Source organism: Aptenodytes forsteri, unplaced genomic scaffold (assembly GCF_000699145.1).
Source record: "Aptenodytes forsteri isolate BGI_AS27 unplaced genomic scaffold, ASM69914v1 Scaffold15, whole genome shotgun sequence".
In the NCBI taxonomy this organism is placed as follows: Eukaryota; Metazoa; Chordata; class Aves; order Sphenisciformes; family Spheniscidae; genus Aptenodytes; species Aptenodytes forsteri.
In genome coordinates, this window is record NW_008795129.1 from 5,658,983 (window position 1) to 5,676,844 (window position 17,862).

The 17,862-nt window shown below is 43.9% G+C and overlaps 1 protein-coding gene across 1 annotated transcript in view; it reads right to left on the reverse strand.

Moving 5' to 3' along the window:
• The window catches only part of ANTXRL (anthrax toxin receptor-like), a 58,900-nt gene that overhangs the window by 21,396 nt on the left and 19,642 nt on the right, over window positions 1-17,862 (reverse strand). The window contains exons 9-14 of the mRNA XM_009277995.1: window positions 12,597-12,695; window positions 10,207-10,276; window positions 8,978-9,056; window positions 4,449-4,544; window positions 3,684-3,722; window positions 444-542 (exon numbers count right to left, since the gene is read on the reverse strand). Of these exons, the coding sequence (XP_009276270.1) occupies window positions 444-542; window positions 3,684-3,722; window positions 4,449-4,544; window positions 8,978-9,056; window positions 10,207-10,276; window positions 12,597-12,695 (482 nt within the window). The remainder of the gene's footprint in view (window positions 1-443; window positions 543-3,683; window positions 3,723-4,448; window positions 4,545-8,977; window positions 9,057-10,206; window positions 10,277-12,596; window positions 12,696-17,862) is intronic.

Genomic DNA, 17,862 nt, shown 5'->3' on the forward strand with positions numbered 1-17,862 from the left:
AGAAAAAAAAAAAGGGGGGGGGGGGGGAAGAAAAAATCACTGGTTTAAATTCCCCAAACCAACTGCTTCCAGCCAGCCAGGCACAGTGTAGATGGCACTCTCAAACACTCAAAACCATTGTAACTCTGCCTGAGACAAGAGAACTGGACCCAACTGCACGGGGTTTGATTCAGCAAATTAAAACTTCTTTTGGTGCTTATTCCATTTCTTAACATGCAAATTTTCTCTGGCTCATAATGCTAGATTCATTTAATTATTCATGTGAATGATGGCAGCTTGATGTTTGTTACTTGGACAGCAGGTGCAATCAGGTAGACAAGCCCTAATTAAATCACAGTCTCTAGTCCATCAAGGTAGCTTTTTAAAAATCACATAAAAACATATTGCTACGATTTATAATTAAATGTGCTGATTTTTACAACGCTAAAGGACAAGTCAAATACCTCCATCCTCTTAATCCCACCAACACCACGACCTCCATAATAAGATGCGTCCACGGTTGGCCACTTTTTCTTTGGCAATCCATCTTCATCATCTGATTCCTATGGGAAAGACAGGGAGATATTACTGCCGTTCTCACATAAACAGCATAAACTATGGAAAACAACTGAACATCCTATGGTCCAATCCTTGGATATTTGGCTTTATGTGTTATACTCATTTGCTGACAAAAAACAAAAGTCTCTTGTCTCTGCAGCTGCAATTTTAACTAGGGAAGCCAAAGAGGATTGCCTATTCTTCTCTCCAGGCAGCTTTTATTTAGTCAAATATGCATTGAGCTTCAAAATCACAACTGACTTGTAAGGGAAGGCAAAGTGGAGATGAATCGTACATTATACTGGCTTGCCACTATGCCATGCAGAAAACGCAGCAATCAGCCCAAAGAAATAATTTATTAATTGCGCTTTTAGAACTTAATGTCACCTAACAGGGGAAAAAAGCTACCACTGTGAGTTTTCTAACATGTGCATCAGACCCTTTTCTCATGGCAGCTGTAACCAGTTATTCTACGCTGCTTGATTCTTTGTAGAGTCTGGCTCAAGCTGTACAGTTTGGAACCAGGACTCAGACTGGAGCATCTCCAGATTATCAGGAAGCCTAGATCCAGAGTTTTTGACCTGCAATTATAAAGACTGCAGATTATTTTTCTGGAATGTGGGAGAGTCTGAATCAGGGTTTTACTTCAGGTTCCTTGTTCTGTTCTTGCTTAACTAAAAGCTGGCAAATGTTTCTGGTTCGACAACACTGGGAACACATCTCCAGCTCTATCATCTTGAGCCGATAGAAGTCACTGGGATTTCTCGGACTCCCTATCATTACGCTGAGTCGAGGCAGCTGAAAGTCACACCATGACACTCTCCAAGTACACACATAACTGAGGAAAGGGCCCAACAAGCCTCCTACAAGACCATCTTCATTCCTCACACTCTTTAATAAAGACACAAAACTACACCTCATGCCGATATGCAGATGCACGTGCTGCTCTGCACAGTGACTGACCATGCACAGTGCTCTCTGCTGATTTTCATCTGTACAAGTATGTTTCTAGAAACACTGCCTGGACTTAGTTTTTACTAGAAAAAAAATATAATCAAGTGAAATCCAAAAACTAGGGAATGACACAAATTATTGTCAGATTACTAGGTGACATTTTCTCAAAGTTGCCCTACATGTTTCTATTGGAATGTAAAAGGAACTGAGAGTCCAAAAGCCAGTAATAGCTTTTAAAAAACATGCCTTAATTTTTGTTTGTGCCTTGGAGAAAGGTATTCCCATCAGTTATTCAGTGACATCTGATCTCTCAGCTATGGTTCATGGGTCAGTTCCTCCAACAAATTCTTTAGTATGTCCAGGCAAGACTAGAGTTGACATTTCCATTAACTAGTAAGGGGGTTTGGGCTTGATTTTTTTTTGTTTTGGTTTGGTTTTTTGGTTGGGGTTTTTTGGTTGGGGTTTTGTTTTTATCCTAAGGGAAATAAATATACAAGGAAGGCACTGTGGTTTAGTGTTGGGTTTTGTTGTTTTGGTTTGGGCTGTTTTTGTTTGGTTTTTTTGAAGAGTATAACAAATACACACACAAATTTTATCCCATTTCATGCCATATTTAAAACAGTACTCAGTGAACTACATCAGCAGTTTTAATTCATTTATATTTGACTTCATTGTGAACTTGAGCACTATATAAAATATCCTGCCTCTTCCATGGGATTTCAAGTCTTCATGTCTAACAACCCTTATTGCTGGCAAGCCTGACAGCAGCAGGTCACAGTTAATAGTGATGGCTGATACTTGGTATAAATCCTTTATCAGCTGGAAAAGTATCTCCTACACTGAACACATAGCAAAGCCAACATCAACAGCTACTACAAACATTTTGAAAAGTAATGGAAATCTAATGCTAGCAGTTTAGAACAAGTTTCACATAACTGTATTCAGTTTAATAGCAGCAATACCAGACTACGTCAGCTAAAGGGCAGGTCACCATACCTAGGGAGGCTAGTGCTAAGTACAACGAAACAACAATCCATACTGGATAAAGACAAGTCCAAGTAAAGGGATGGATAACATCTGTATTCTGTGCTATTCCTGGAGGCTTACGTCAGCTCACAGTCCCTTTGATTGCATTTAAAATCTCTGCCGATCAGAATAATCGCAAAGCATCTGGGAACTCTGCTGCAGGGGCGTGATGCTCTCCGAAGCCTCCTTCAAACGCAGCATGGCTGCAATTGCATGCTTCATGACAACACTAATCACCCTAAAACCAGCATGATTTTTGGTGCATATTCTAAAGTTAAATTGTCTCAGTGCTGCTGCCCAGGACAAGCAACAGGATCACATACACAGTAATGATGGCCTCTGGCAACCTCAAAACAGCAGCTGTGGTTGCCTCCTGATATTCATGCCAAGTTACAGCAAGTTAGCAGCAAACTGTAAGCTTCTCTTGTGGGTTAGGCAAGTATTTTTCCATCATTTAACTGTCTATGCCTAGGAAAGAAATAAAGGCAGGCATGAGTTTTCTCTGGAGATACTTTTATTTATTACTATTATTTTCATGAAATTAATACAGTGAAACTAAGCTGAGATCAGGGTCAGTGAGGGCAGGGTCAGTGTGTTACTGTCCCAAAAAGAGCTAAATACAACCCTGCCTCAAACATCTCAAACCTAAATGGAGAAAGGCTAAACGTCCTTCCAAAGGTCACTCTGCAGCAGAGCCACAGCCAGGGCAGGCTCTTGTCTCCCTCTCCTGTAGCAAAGCCACAAGAATGTGGCCTTCGCTGTCCTTTCTTCCAGCTGCCAGACTTTGTTCCTTACCGCCCATCTGGGCTAAACTCCTGCTGAGAGCAACGGCAGCTTTACTGGAGGAGGGACAGCTTTCAGCACAGCTTGAGAAGCAAAGATTTGCCTACACGCCTGTTTGATGCGCGGCAGAAGGCACAAAATACCATAGGAACTGTTGGTCTGTGGACTTCCGAGTTATGCAACTATTTTCTCTGTGGATGGAAATAATCTTGCTGTGTGTATATAAAGAGGCCAGAAGGCAGAAATAACTGTCCTGACCCAAGAGACTGCCCCTCATGGCCTTCAAGGTGTCATTAAGACACCTACAGGGCTGACGTTCCTGGGCAGCACAATACACTACAGTGGCTGCAGACAGTGCAACAGCTCAAAAATAGCATACTTACAGGCTCTGGAGGTGGTGGTGGCGGCGGCTCCTTGATCACCTGTATCACAATGTATAAGCAATGGGAGAAATCTGAGATAATGGTAGGGTTCATCCATCTCAACGCTATGTCCTCTCTGTTTTCTCACTCATATCACAGGTGAGTTGCCCTGCTCCATTCCCCCACATTCAATCCTCTCATTAGCCCCATTGCTTTTCAGATGGCATAAAATAGATGCAGATGAGAAGCTAAATCCATCACGTTGAATTATCTGATTAGTCAAGAAGTGCCCTATTAAGTAACTCATAATACAGCTCCATATTCTGGTAGTTCTGCCTTAAAAATGTCATATAATTACCAAGCTAGTGCAAAACATTCACTCAGAATCTGCAGCTCCTCAGAATAAAAAAGAAAGCCTAACTCTTGTCTTTAAAAAGGACCGTAACAGCTTATGCACATATCAGTAAATCAGTTCCATTATGCTTTTCTGCAGCAGGTTTCAAATCTTGTTCTAAGGAGGTCTCGATCACTACAGAAACTTGGGCCATGTTCACGAGCTCACTTAAACTTCCCATTCAGTGTCAAAATCACGTAAGCCTTGCAACATTCAAAAACCCAGACCAGAGTCACTTCAACAAGCACTTTAAGCAATTTGTTGAATCAGGGCCTTACAAACCTGGCAGCATTTTTCTTAAACAAAGTTAACCACCCACTCCAACCCTTTAACTCTGTGTTTTTGCAGAGAAGAGATGAAACCAAGTCAAAAGAATAAAAACCTGTACTTACCACCGTGCAGCAAAGGGGCCAGAACCACCACAGAAGAGCCAGAGCCAGCAGCAGAAAGAGAATCAGGAGAGCAATGAAAAGGATGGTCCCAGTCAGCTGCAAACGAGATGATTACTTCTGAGTTATCTGCACATGTCACAAACAAGGCAGGATCCCTGAAGTTACACAATTAGACTGGGCAAAATGAGCCAGGTTTCCCTCACTATGAGGTCTCAGGTAGATTGTGCAGTCAATCACTATTATTATCATTAGGGTCACATCAGTATTTGGTGTGACAAATCTGTATTTGAAGTCATGATTCAGGGAAGCACCTCCTGTTTGTGGTGTGTATATGTATAATTTTTATATAAATTTATGGTACGTTTACAGCCCACTAGATTAAAGGATGTTAAACTCATATATAAACCATTCCCAAATTGGTGCTGACAGGTCCCTTAATACTGTCAGAGGGGCGTTGCAAACTCCATGACCACAGACACTCAGGTGTGCAGAGTAACTTTTCACCACTAGAAATGCAGAATATGCAAATGCTGATATTCAAAGAATGGGAATACTGGAGCTAAGAGCTTATGGGTAACTGTTCGCATGTCAACATCGCAGAACGGATCACAACTTACTCGCTCAGCCTCATCAGCTCCCAAGCCTGCCTGTATTGCCTCTTGACTCAAACTGCACACACAACCCCAGCCTGAGTGATTATGCAAACTAGTCCTTAATGCTGCTGGTTCTTTGTATGCTTCCTAGTGCTGGTTTGACTGTTTTTAATGAGATGCTGTAATCATGATCTTAAGCATTTCCGATTCCTATATTCCATCTATTTCTCTGCAGAGAACAGTGGGACTCTGGGGCTGGATAGCTAAGGGTCTACATTCAAAATCAAAGCTAAATTTTCTTTAAAATTTCTAGAATCCAAAAGATTTCAAGTGTTAACACTTGAAATTAGCTTTTCAGAGCAGCCAGGCAACCAAAAAGAATCACAGCTCTGATTTTCCTGGGTAAATCTTGATAGATTCTTTGCACTCAGAGCATTACATGTCAGTGTGTTCAGAAGAGGTATTAACTCTGTGTATTGCTCTGATGACTACAGAAAAGCAGGTCTTCATGCTGCTTGGCCCCTGCAGAACATAGAGCACATGGCTTTTTGGAAATTAAACATTTGTTGCAGACAGGCAGTGGCATGCTGGGATGTGCCGTTTCCTTGGACTGCACTGGGCTCTGGGATGAGGTTAAGACTAGCTCTGGTGCTCCAGCCATTTATTTTATATTGGGAAAAGAAACCTCTTCAATGGTAGATTTTCCGAGTTTGAGAAGAGGTTCAATTCACCAGCAACAGGGGTACCAGACAACAGGCAAAACCTGGCAGCAAACTAGAGAAGAGCCTGGGACTAGGAAGATGTGAAAAGAGCTTGAAGAAAGGTCTGTGAAGCAGGCTGAGGGAATAGGAGCTGGCTAGAGAGGAAGCTGTAAGAAATTTTCAAAGAAGGATAGGTGGGAGGATAAATGGAAAGAAAGCAAATTCCAAAGAAGATTTATGGAGGATGAAGTCCATGAGATTCACCTTCTTAAATCTGAAACTACTTGCTGAATTCGCATGACACCAGAAAGTGATGCTTAGCCCCTTCTTACAACAGGAGTTGCCTTCACTGTTCCAAGTGGGTTTGTTTTCCCCTCAGACAATGAAAAGGCTGAGGATGGAAAAGAAAATACCAGCTGGTAAAAGCTTTGCACAGTCTGGGTGAGATCCCGAGTGGCTGACTTGTGCGGTACCTAGTTCCTTCTCAGGCCAAATCCTAGAGCTGTCAGGACTGACATGTTCAAGACAGAACTAACAACCACGGCTCCTACTCCATGCTTTTAGGCAGGTAGCCCAGTTTCCCATATCTCTGTGTCACAGCACCACCATCCCTCCACGGCTCTGTGGCTTCTTGTTATAGATGCAAACTGACCTGTTTTGGGATACACTATTTAGCTCACCTCATTCATTTGGTCAGGGAGCAGCTGAAAGCCAAGGCGGAGTGCTGCAACACGTGCCAGACCCCCTGCTCAAAGGAGTCCTGTTAGAAGACACACTACCTGGCTGCGGTTCAGTGCTGCTGCCGCCCCCCTCTCTGGCCCTCCCATGGCCCCATGTAGCACTAACGCATCTGGAAAGCAGACACGTGGGCAGCGTGAATTCCCAGTGAAGTCAGTTTGCTGAGAAAAGGATGAGTAAAAGTCAAGCATAACTTTAAGAGGTATTGCCGCACTCCTTAAAAACAAGTCCAAGCACAGCACCAATGCAGTGCATGAGCCACAGATGCACATACCACTGCTACTATTACTCCAAACACACATTACCTCTTTGTTTTGTAGCTTTTGTTCCCAGGCGTTGCTTCTCCCATGCTAAGTGCTCATATAAATCACTGAGACATTTGCTAGCAGCAGCTCGGGAGCTGCTGGCAGCAAGAAGCTAAAGAGTTCTCTTTTAATGATTAAATATACAAAGCATCGTAGTGAAGCTGGAATTTGAAAAGGAAATAGCAGACTTCATGCAACTGAACAGAAATAAGCACAGGGATCACACAGAGGCTTTAGGAGTAAAGTGAAGAGAAGATACTTACTGTACAGAAAGGACAGAAGGGCCAGCTGGGGAGGAGAGCTGAGCAGGCCAGCTAACTGCCACCCACAGAAAAGGAAACGGGAGAGGAAAGGAAATGGAGGGAGTCTCTAAAACGAGAAGAGCGAAATGCGTGAAATTAAGACAAAGTTGGAAACTGAACTGCCAACCTCCCTGCTTATGGGATATAACTGGAGTGAGACAGTCTCTTTTTTTTTGTACCAGCTGAGAATCAGTCTCCCTGCCTCCTTCACATTCAATCTGCAAGAGGCTGGTCAAAAATTGTCAGATTGACAGGACTGGAGATTGGATCCCTCTCTTTATCCTAAGGCTACTGAGAGGAAAGCTTCCTCTGTCCGTGTTCTGGCCTGTAGGAAGCCCAGCTAGGGCTAAAACTTCAGTCTTCATCAGAAGTAAGTTACATATGGGTAACTAAATGCACCAGTTAACAGTTGTGTTTCACTGCAGACTGAAAAGGTTTTATAGTACCTGAGGTAGAAGAGAGAATAAAATGTGAAAATATCAGTCTTCAGTGTAGGAGATTTGGAGGAAAGTTTTGGAAAAATAAAAATAATCAGGTGAAGCAGCAAACACATCTCTGCCAAATTTTAAGTCCCTGTACCCTGGACTGTTCCAGCAATCTGGTGTGAGATTTCCCAGCTTCATTGCTGAAAACATCAGATAATCAGATTTGCAAGTTCCAGTCACTGCCTCTATCTTCATTCCTGCCCCTCTGTTCTGCAGCTGTCAAAAAGGCCAACAATGATTACAAACCAATATGACAGCATTTGGTGTAGGCTATAAAAGTCCTTTTGACACTAATAACAATAAAGCTCAACTTTGATACAAAGTGTTTGCTATCAGGTACTTCAGCAAACCTGTTTAGTGCACAAGCACAAGGCCAAATCTTCAGCCACCATACTTGCCTGCACCGGCGATGGGCGTTACCTATTTTTACTCCAAGGCAAGGAAGACGACTGCCTATCTAGTAGTCAGCTTCTTCATTTTGATTGTTTTAGTGCACACACAAGGCCAAATCTTCAGCCACCATACTTGCCTGCACCGGCTATGGGCGTTACCTATTTTTACTCCAAGGCAAGGAAGACGACTGCCTATCTAGTAGTCAGCTTCTTCATTTTGATTGTTCGATTCTAAAATCAGATTTTGATAAAGGATCACTTCTAGCTGTCGGTCCCTGACACGCCACCTGGGGATAGGTGGTCTTTTTGACCAGGAGAAGGTCATATCGCAGCCATCGCTGTCCTGCAGCAGCACATTCTCCCTCGGCTGACCTGAGCAGCAGCCTTTTATCAAGAAGCTCATCCCGGGATCTGAGGCTGCTATCCCTTTCTGGTCATGCCCTGTGACACCAAGAGAAAAGCAACCAGCTCCTGTCACTAAAACTGTAGAAATGCCTTAGCGAATCCTGAACTAGTAAAGACAAATTGTGGTGCTTTAAAACAAATGCTGTAAGCTCCAACCAAAAAATAACCATGTAAATTTAGAGGACCTTCCATGCTGTGGCCCTTCCAGATCCAAGTCCTGGCAGCTGCACCTTTCACTCCAGATCCTATGAGGGATCCCAAAGCTCAACAGCCTGTTACTTCCTGATGCTCCTTCCCTCATTTTCCCAGATTCCCTTCTAGTCAGATCGTAGCTTTGAGGATCTCCCTTTCCTGGGACAGGAATGGGCAGGGTGCCTTTTGTTGTAATTTTTTATTCAGTAAATCTATCATGATCCATGCATCATCAGTAACAATTTAATCTTAACTAGCTCTGGTTATTTTTCAAAGAACTGCTGGGATCCAGTCAATAACTGTGATGCAGGAGCTGTAGAGAGCTCATGCTCACTCAAGGAGGCTTTGCCTGAAGAGCCACCGTCTCTTTCCAAGATCTCATGGTTTCTCTGTCAAGCCCCATTGCAATTACTTACACACTGTGTGCTGGTGATGCTGACAGAGCTGGAGATGAACGTTAGCCCGTTGTTCATGCTGACTTGTAGGAAAACCACCCTAAAGCACAAAACAGATACACTTTTTTTTAATGTCATCTTTATATCCATTGTTCCCTTTATTCTGGCTGTGTTTTAGCCATTGGCTCATGAACACGCATGGATAAAATGTCCTGCTGATTCAAGGCATTTTCATGGCCTCAGGTGCTTACCTGCATTTGTCTCTCTGCTTGCCCAAGAGCTACCCTTTTTTATGTTGGCTTAATTGAGTTGGGGCATATGCTCTTTATTAAAAAACCTCCATCCCACCTGGGGCAAAGGGCACTAGGACAGTGAGTCATAACAAAGTCTCAGACATTTGCAATACTACCCTAGATAGCACAAGAAACTTTAAGGCTTTTTTTTTTTTTTTAAACCCCTTCTGCAGCTTAAAGAGCCAGAATGTGTTTTCTTTTATATCCAAGTAAATCCAGAATACCTGCACTAAGGTCAAGGGGTTAAAAACACTGAAATGACAGTGAAATTAAAGAAGAATCTGGCCCTAGACATTTTCCAATATCCAAGAAAGCCATCCTCCAATATCATCTGAGGAAAAAAAAAAAAACCAAACCACAAAAAACCCCAACAACCCACCGACCAAAATAACCCACAAAAAACCCCACCAAACAGCTTTCCCTTACCCACAAATAGGAAAGGGGAGGGAGGTACTCCCCCTCACCCCCAGTACGGTATTTAGGCACCCACAAGATCACCCAGGGGGAAGGTAGGGCCTTGTGCCATATCTCCCAGGAGTCTGCAGGATTACAACAGCTGAAAAATACCAACACTAGCCAGAGCAGGGCAAAACACAGGAAGCAACATCTACAACAGCAGAAAGGAATTCAAATCAAGCATCTCTTTTCAATCAAAATGAAAAGTTTGCCTGGAATTCAACTACCTTTTGGTCTGAAAAAAACAGGATATAGGAACAGAGGAGAAATCACCATTCTATGATTCAATGACACGGGACCACGGTCCAACAAGGCCTTTGGTTAAGCTGTGCTAAAGACCCACCATTGAAGAGAGCTATGCTGGTTCATACTAGGAGAGGATTTAGCACAAAGGGGATGGAGGTAATCCTGCCACGCACACAAATTTATTAGCCTGGCTCAGTAATGACATTCTCATCCAGAAGTCCGCTCTCTCGACACGTGCTGGAAAGCAATACTTACTGTCCAGCATCTTCTATCACTGGGGCAGGACAAAGTAAGTAAGTATCATGAACAAGGGTCGGCTTTTCATCTGAAAAGAAATTAATATAACTGTCAGGGATGAAAAAGAGAAATTGTCCCAACCAGGCCACCCCCTGGAAAAGCACTGACACCAATGAGAGCCACAGATAAATTCAGTATATAGGCAAGTACCAATATTCCCCAATGGTACTGATTACAAATCAGTAATAGGATGACCATTCTTGTTGATGCCAATATAATGTTATCAGGCTAGAGATACCACAGCTAAGAAATGGAAGTACATGTTTGTTTCTGACAGCAGTGATCAGCCATTTTGAAGCCAGTTTTGAGCAATATTCATCTTGTCTATCTGACAAGCGCATGCAAACTCTACTTATACTGAATACTCTGATCCCACAAGTTACTCAAGGGGTCAAAAGTATAGGGTTCAATTTTTGCCTACCCACTTCCAAACACATACACACAGGAGAAGCCAAGGCTGCACTGTTTGAGCCCAGGGAAAAGGAAGAACTGAGACGGGGTGGAGCCGAAGTGGACAGACACCAGAGGAAAAGAAAAAACTCATGGCTGGTCATACACAGGAGACGGGCAGAGAGGGGCCATGACTAATGTTACTGTGAGGACCTGTCCTGCACTAGTTGCTGCTTTTCCCATCCCCAACCTCCCCTCTGTGGCAGCATCATCTAGAAGCAGCCCATGTTTATAGAGGTCTGATGCAGGCAGAGTCAAAAGCAAGGTCATGGGTGTTTTTCTGCCTCCCTGCACTCTGCTGCTCCAAGAGTCAGCAGTGCTAATCCTGTTGCTTTCAAAAGCCACATCCAGAAAGCCAAGTCCCATGAACACAGAGAAGAGGCTCAGCAGTAATCCTGCAATGCCACTCCACTAAAAGTGCATAAGCTGAGGCACAAGAGCAGACAAGTCACTGCTGTGACCACACCTTAGCTCCAAACGGCCCGAAGCAGCTAAGGTGCTAGTCCAGAGAAAGACTGGTTCACAGAAGTCCAACCCAAGTGAATTAGGGGCTGGTAAAAAAAGCTGCCAGCTTATTTAAGCCTTAGAGGCTTGATTACTCTTTCTACCTAGGAAAAAAAATTAACTCGAGCAACAACAGATAGGAGAGTTGTTCTTTCATGCTTCACCCACCCCAAGCACACCTGAAGACAAAGCTCATTCCCCTGTTTTGGCAGAGATGAGACCATGGAAATTCTAGTGATATGTTTTAGGGCCAGCCTGAGGGGAAAAAAGCCAGCCAGCATAGATCAGCATCTCATCGCATCTGTTGCAGACCTAGCCCAAGGAGAACACAGCACGGAGGAGATGTGGAATTAGGGTAGTTTTCCTCCTGTGTACTTCCAGGTCCAGGTCAGCACCCACTGTGTGAAGTCCAGTCAAGGTGCCAGTGCATTAGGGACAAGGAAGAAAAAAAACCAAAAGTCTGTCTACCTGGTAAACCACAAGAAACAAATCCCTGGCAAAGGGCATCTGTAAGTGGAATGAGAGCAAGACCGCCAGAGTTTATTTAATGCAGCCTCCACGTAGGCAACTAGGATGGGAAATGAAGGAGCAATTCATGTGCTCCCTCTTGTAAGTGAATTTACTGCTAGGGAAGGCACCAGTCTGACCGCGACAGGATATGAAAGCCTCTACTGTGCTCAGCCAACAAGGGCAGCGTATACAGAAAAGGAGCAAAGCTCCCCTCCCCACGCTGTGCTTCACCCTGCCAGACATACACTGCTTCTCAGGAATAAGAGAGGAGTGCCGAGAAACTGGACCCTCAATCTTTTTTGGCCATTCAGTCCTTTGCCTGGCTGCTGAGACAGCAAACAAAAGACCCTGTTTAGCACAGCAATGGCAGGGAGTTTCGGCGTTACATGCTCGCTGCGATGAGACCAGCAACTGGCATCAGAGAGGAACAGAGCAGGCCTGGGAGGGCCCTGCTTTATGGTGAGCGTCTCCTGAGTTGGTGAATAAAGAGTCTGAAGATACCACCAGAGGATCAAGATAGCATTATTTCTTTTTCACTGGTGATGAACAAGGGAATAGGGAGCAATTTTATTTCTCCCTCTTAAATCCTGATACCCAGACCTCACTGGCTGTATGCATCACCCACGTACACCATTACAATGATGCTGAAATTCATTGTGCAGCAGCACACCCCACATCAGCCCTCACGACACAATGCCTACAGGTCACAGGGTTGAATAAAGATGCATTTCAAGCTTCTGTTAGGTGTAGATCCCTACTAGCTCCCCCCACATCCACTGCAAGGACTCCCCCCACGTGGACGAGAGGTGGGTTGTGTCACCTCTGTCACTCATGAGGTGACACAGCCACAGGGGGCACTGGAATACACCAGCCTGCAAACTTACTGATAGTAAGGCTGTCATTGAGCTTGAAGCTGCAGAGTACCTGGTCGATATTTCTTGCATGATAAAAGCCGTTGCCTCTTACCACAACTTGAAATGATTCTGTAAGTAAAAATACAGAAGAGTAATGAAAAATAGCTCAAATACAGTGTTTCCTTCCAGAGTGATCTGAATTACAACATGACAATGGCTGTTCTCTGCCCTATGCCTGAAACAAAACATTCACACTGACACTCTCAATATTCAGCAGCAATGGTCAAGAGTGCTATAGTGGCACTGGTGCTTCACAGAGCAACGTTCATCTCAAGGTAGCTCCTGCAAGCATCCCATTGACCCCCAATGCCTTAATTAAAGGTGCCACAGTAATACTGTGAGCCTGACATGGCTGATGTCATTTCACAGTTCCTCCATGGCTTTTGGGCCAGACACATTTGCCAACCATAAGCACCAGTCCTTCCTCCATTTTCCACAGCAGATTGCACTTAGCTTTCAGCAGCAGCTCTGTTCAGACAGATGCCGACAAACAGGACTCCCCTCATAACCCCCATGTGAATCAGAGAGGAAGCTTTGCATCTGGTACAAGTCCTGGAAAAATACAATCTTTCAGTCCATACAAGAACTGAGCCTGTGCACAGCCCCGTTAGCATCTGCTGCGCGTGGGAATAACTAAAGACCCAGGTGCTGCAATTTTCTTTGTGCTCTTCCCCCACACCACTGCCCCAGCAGCAGAAGCCACCAGTGGCACAAGAAGAGACCTGCCACATCAGACACACTGTCTGCTGGCCAGAGCAAACACTCCCAAACCTGCCCTTCAGTTGCTCTCAACTTCTGTTGCTTCAGAAGTGATGGCGGGGAGGCCACCTGTGGTTTTTGTCATTACTGCGATTCGTTCATTCAAACAGGAAAACCATTGTCAGTTTTTTCAGCCAACCTTTCAATGGTCTTTTTACTGACAGAGCAGTTTCACATCTGAGTAAAGCCAACCTAGGAAGGCTGCTGTCAGAAGTGAGATCCCAAATGCACACACCCTCCACCGTTGGCACCACTGATCACGTTGCAGCGCACTGAGCTTGCTCACACACCTGAAAAGTAACCCTCTGTTTGTTGCCAGAGAGATCAGTAAGGTGATCTGCCTGGTTGAGCATCTGCTGGGAATAGAAATGTGCAGGAGAAGGGAAGGGACAGAGACAAGTGGTGGTAGCATCAGGTGAGTTTACATCTATTGTGAAACCCCCTTGAGTCAGTGTACCCAGGACAGTTAGAAACAGGAAAGGTAATTTGTGGAAGAAGGTATTAAGAAGCCTGGTTTGGTTTCTCAGCTTCTCCACAGCAAGCTTTTAAAATTATTTCTTAGTAACCTATATGGGTAACACTTCTTGGAGCTCTGATAACAGCACAACACAACTGTTTGTTGCTCTTCCTTCCCTTTTACTTTACACAGGTGGAGCCCGACACCGAGCCGCAGTCTCCTTCCTCTCGGGGCCAGCCTGAATTGCCAAGCTAGGCACAGGTTGCACCAGGAGGGGAAATGGCAAGGGAAACTTCCCTCTAGGTCACAAAATGCATTGTAGCTGCTACACTAACCGCAGATATAACATCTTTAGCACAGACATCTTTAGACACATTGCAAATTTGTTCTGTGCCAAATGTGTTTTTGAAACTCCCTTTGATGCTACAGGCAAGAAGCCAGCTGATGGCTGAGACCCACGGCACACAGCAAGGGAAAGCCCAGAAGAAGCTGCACTTTCACACATAAATCTCCTGCTTTAGCTGAATCCTCCACAGAGCTCACTTATACCAGCTGCTGAGCAGCATTTGAGACCAGCCCAATAGCAGGGGGAGACCAGCACAACACAGGACCAAATAATCTTCAAGCTACACATAGAAAAATAAGAGTAAACTGCATAGAAGTTCTCCACTAGCAGCAAGTAAAGCCATGAACAAGTCCACATGCGTTATCAATATACTTTGACCAACATACTAAAAATGAAAGGAAAACAATGTTGATAGCACTGTGGGGAGCGGTACCTAATTTTTAGTGATATGAGACCTGGCTTTTGATAACATCTCACATGATGCACTGCCATGTTATTTGTATGCTTTGGAGGAAGGACTTGTAATTGGCCTACATGAGGCCCAAAAGTGGCTGAAAGACATAGTCTGCCTGCTCTTCACTATCAAGTTACTTCAAGGCAAGCTAGCATGAGGATGTGGAGCGCTTTAGCTTTTCCATACAAACAGCTTGCTCTTGCCAAAAACACATTCTCACTACATAGAGGTCTAATGCAACTCCGGGTGAACTGGACAAGGCACGGACAAGTTACGATCAAGCGCTGGAAACCCACACTCTGGTTTTCCTCATAGTAACCTTCCCTTAGAGCAGTGCTCTGAACTGACACAGGCTGCAAGGAACATGGAAATCAGAGAAGATATTTTGGGAGGGGAAAAAGAAAATATCTACTGGAGTGCATATTAAAGTGAAACACATGCTTTGGCACTTTGCTGAAGAAAGATGATCAAATTTGAGACCTCACTGAGCACATCAAGAGCCAAACAGACAAAGCCAGCATCAGAATTTGGCCTCTCTTTTAAGGGAAGGGTTATACCTCCTGGTTCCCACGGGGGGTGGAGGGCACTCCTTTAAACAAATAAAAATGGACTGTAGGGCAGATTCAGCTGCTTCTTACTCCAGCAAGAATCTGGAGTTACTCTGATTCATGCCTTGAGCCACTCCACATTTAACCCAGCTGATATGTTGAGAGTTATTCTTGATAAGCATCCCTTTTTTTGCCAGCAGAGCTGAGTGTCACGGCCAGCCCCAAGGGCAACCAGGCCTCTGCCCCTGCCCCAGAACTACCTGCCTGGGACCACGCATTACCCCAGACTTGCTTGTAGCCAGCCCACTCCACAGTGACCTGAACACTCAACTAAGATAACTTCTGTCTCTCAATTCTCTATTATAAAAGTAGCTTGCTGAAATAAAATTGCAGGTAGATTTTTTTTCTTCCCCTCTCCTGAACGGACAGTCTTAAAAGGCAGCATCCACAAAAGCTGAATTGATAGCTATTGCAGTGGCTTTAAAAAGAGGCAGTAAGTAAGAGACTTTCAACACAAAACAGCAAAGGTAAAAGCTACATTTAGAAGTTTAGTCTTGTCAAGATAGTTTAACTCTCCTGCCCTTCTTTCCACCGTCACTGCCACTCTGCACAGTCAGTTGTGAATAACTGACTCTGTAGTAACCTGTCCACCAACACAAGCTGACAATATAGTCTCAATACCAGGCTTGCATGGAAATGTAAACAGCTGGTACTGGATTTGGTTGTTGCTGTTAAGAAGTCTGCCCCTTCGGATGCTCTGGAGCATTAATGTGTTCTGGATGACGGTCTGCTGAAATGGCTAATTCCATTTAATTTTGCACCCTGGCTCTGGCTGCGTCCTTTTCTTCCTTAGTTACTGTCAGATCGTAGATTGTAGCTTTTGACAAGACAGCAAAGGGAAAAAGGTCAGCACTGAAATAACCAGGCGGCGCTGGCAGCGAGATGGTAGGTTGAAGCTGGTGTGCGCTGGCTGCGCTGTCGGCTTCACTTCTGTGACTCTGATGAGAAGCTGACGGCTTGCATCCACACCTGGTAGTTGATGTGGCCAGTAGGATGCCACATCCAACAAAACCTTTCAATCACATCTGCGTACCATAAGCATAATCAAAGCAATGATGCTGTCAAACACGATATGAGGCACCTCCAATTCTGCACTGATAGCCTGTTTACAGGCTGCATGTCTCGGTCACTTTAAATCAGAGGGAACGGGAAGAACCCAACTACATTTCTCCAGATCGAGGATGATAAATTTGCAGGGTCAGAAAGCATTAAGCATCAGATAGCTGTCATAACGGGACAAGATCAGTTTGTAAATGGACTTGCCAGGTAGCTTCATCACAGAATCCCACATGGAAATCGTTTCATCAGCAATCTACTAAACCTCTGGCAAGTCAAAAATGAAGCCAAGATCACCAGTAATCACCAACACAGTGGCAATTAGGAGCTGCAAGAACAGTGACAAGGAGTGGGTCAGAGTCTGCTCTAAGCCCTGATCACAACTGGCTTCCACTGAGCAACACAAAGCCCTCATGATCTCATACCAGATTCTAAAAATTAGTAATAATGCTAAATAAAAGCCAAATTTATTATCACCCCCTCACTCAGTAAGTTTCATACAAAAAGCATGGACCGAGCCACATTTCAAGGCTGTAAACAAGCAAGCTTCTTTGCTGGAGAATGTGATAACATCTTGCACTCTTTCAAAAGGTCTACTATTTTTTGATCAAAATTTTGAAATGAAAATTTCAATTACGTATTTAAAAAAAATAATTCCTAACTTAGAAAAAAAGGAGGAGGAATGTTGCTTTTCTAGAAAATGTTATGTTCTAATTTTCAGCCAGTTCTAAATGCAGGTGTGTATATATTTTTTACACAGGATTCAATGGCTATATATCTTACCTATACATTATCAGTAAACTACATTAGTAATTACCGAAATTTAAAATGCATTAAAATTCTGAGATGACTTCATAGGCTTCAGTACTTTTTGCATTAAAGTCCAAATAAAGTACATTAAAAAAATAAATCACATTACATAGAGAACTATATCTGACTGTCCAGTGAACTGGATTCAGGATCTGGATTCACACTACCATGAAAAGTGTTGTTCAATCCCAGGAGATTCCCTCCAGGAGACAGTGGTGCACACAGCTGAACCTCTGGCTATGGTGAAGTAAGTGTGATAATAAAGGACAATAAAGCCAAGCACAAGTGTAAGTATTTGCAGCCTCACACTGTAAAACCTCTCGCAGGAGTTCATTTCAGGCTTGCAGGACTAGACTCATAATAAAAGCCATTACAGGCCTGCTTCTGGGTGCTAAAGACCATTTAACACGACAGTATGCACCATTCGGAGCTGCAGTTTTGGCTTCCTCCTATTTTCAAGCTCCCTGCTGCTATAAGCAAACCTTCAAGCACGTGAATCCAAGCCTTCGTGCCCGGGTGATTCAGCACCACGCTTCACCGTGTGCCAGCCTTTGCTGGACGGCTTTGTCAACAGGGACAGAACAAACCTCAGAATTTAAGTGAAACACAAGTGCCGGTATTTTGCTGAATCAGCAGCAATACACAGAAACTGGTTCTGCCTGATTTATATTGATCTTATTTGAAAGCCACAAAGACAACGAAAAACTTTTACAGATGCAAATAATGCAACAATTTTTTTTTTTTAA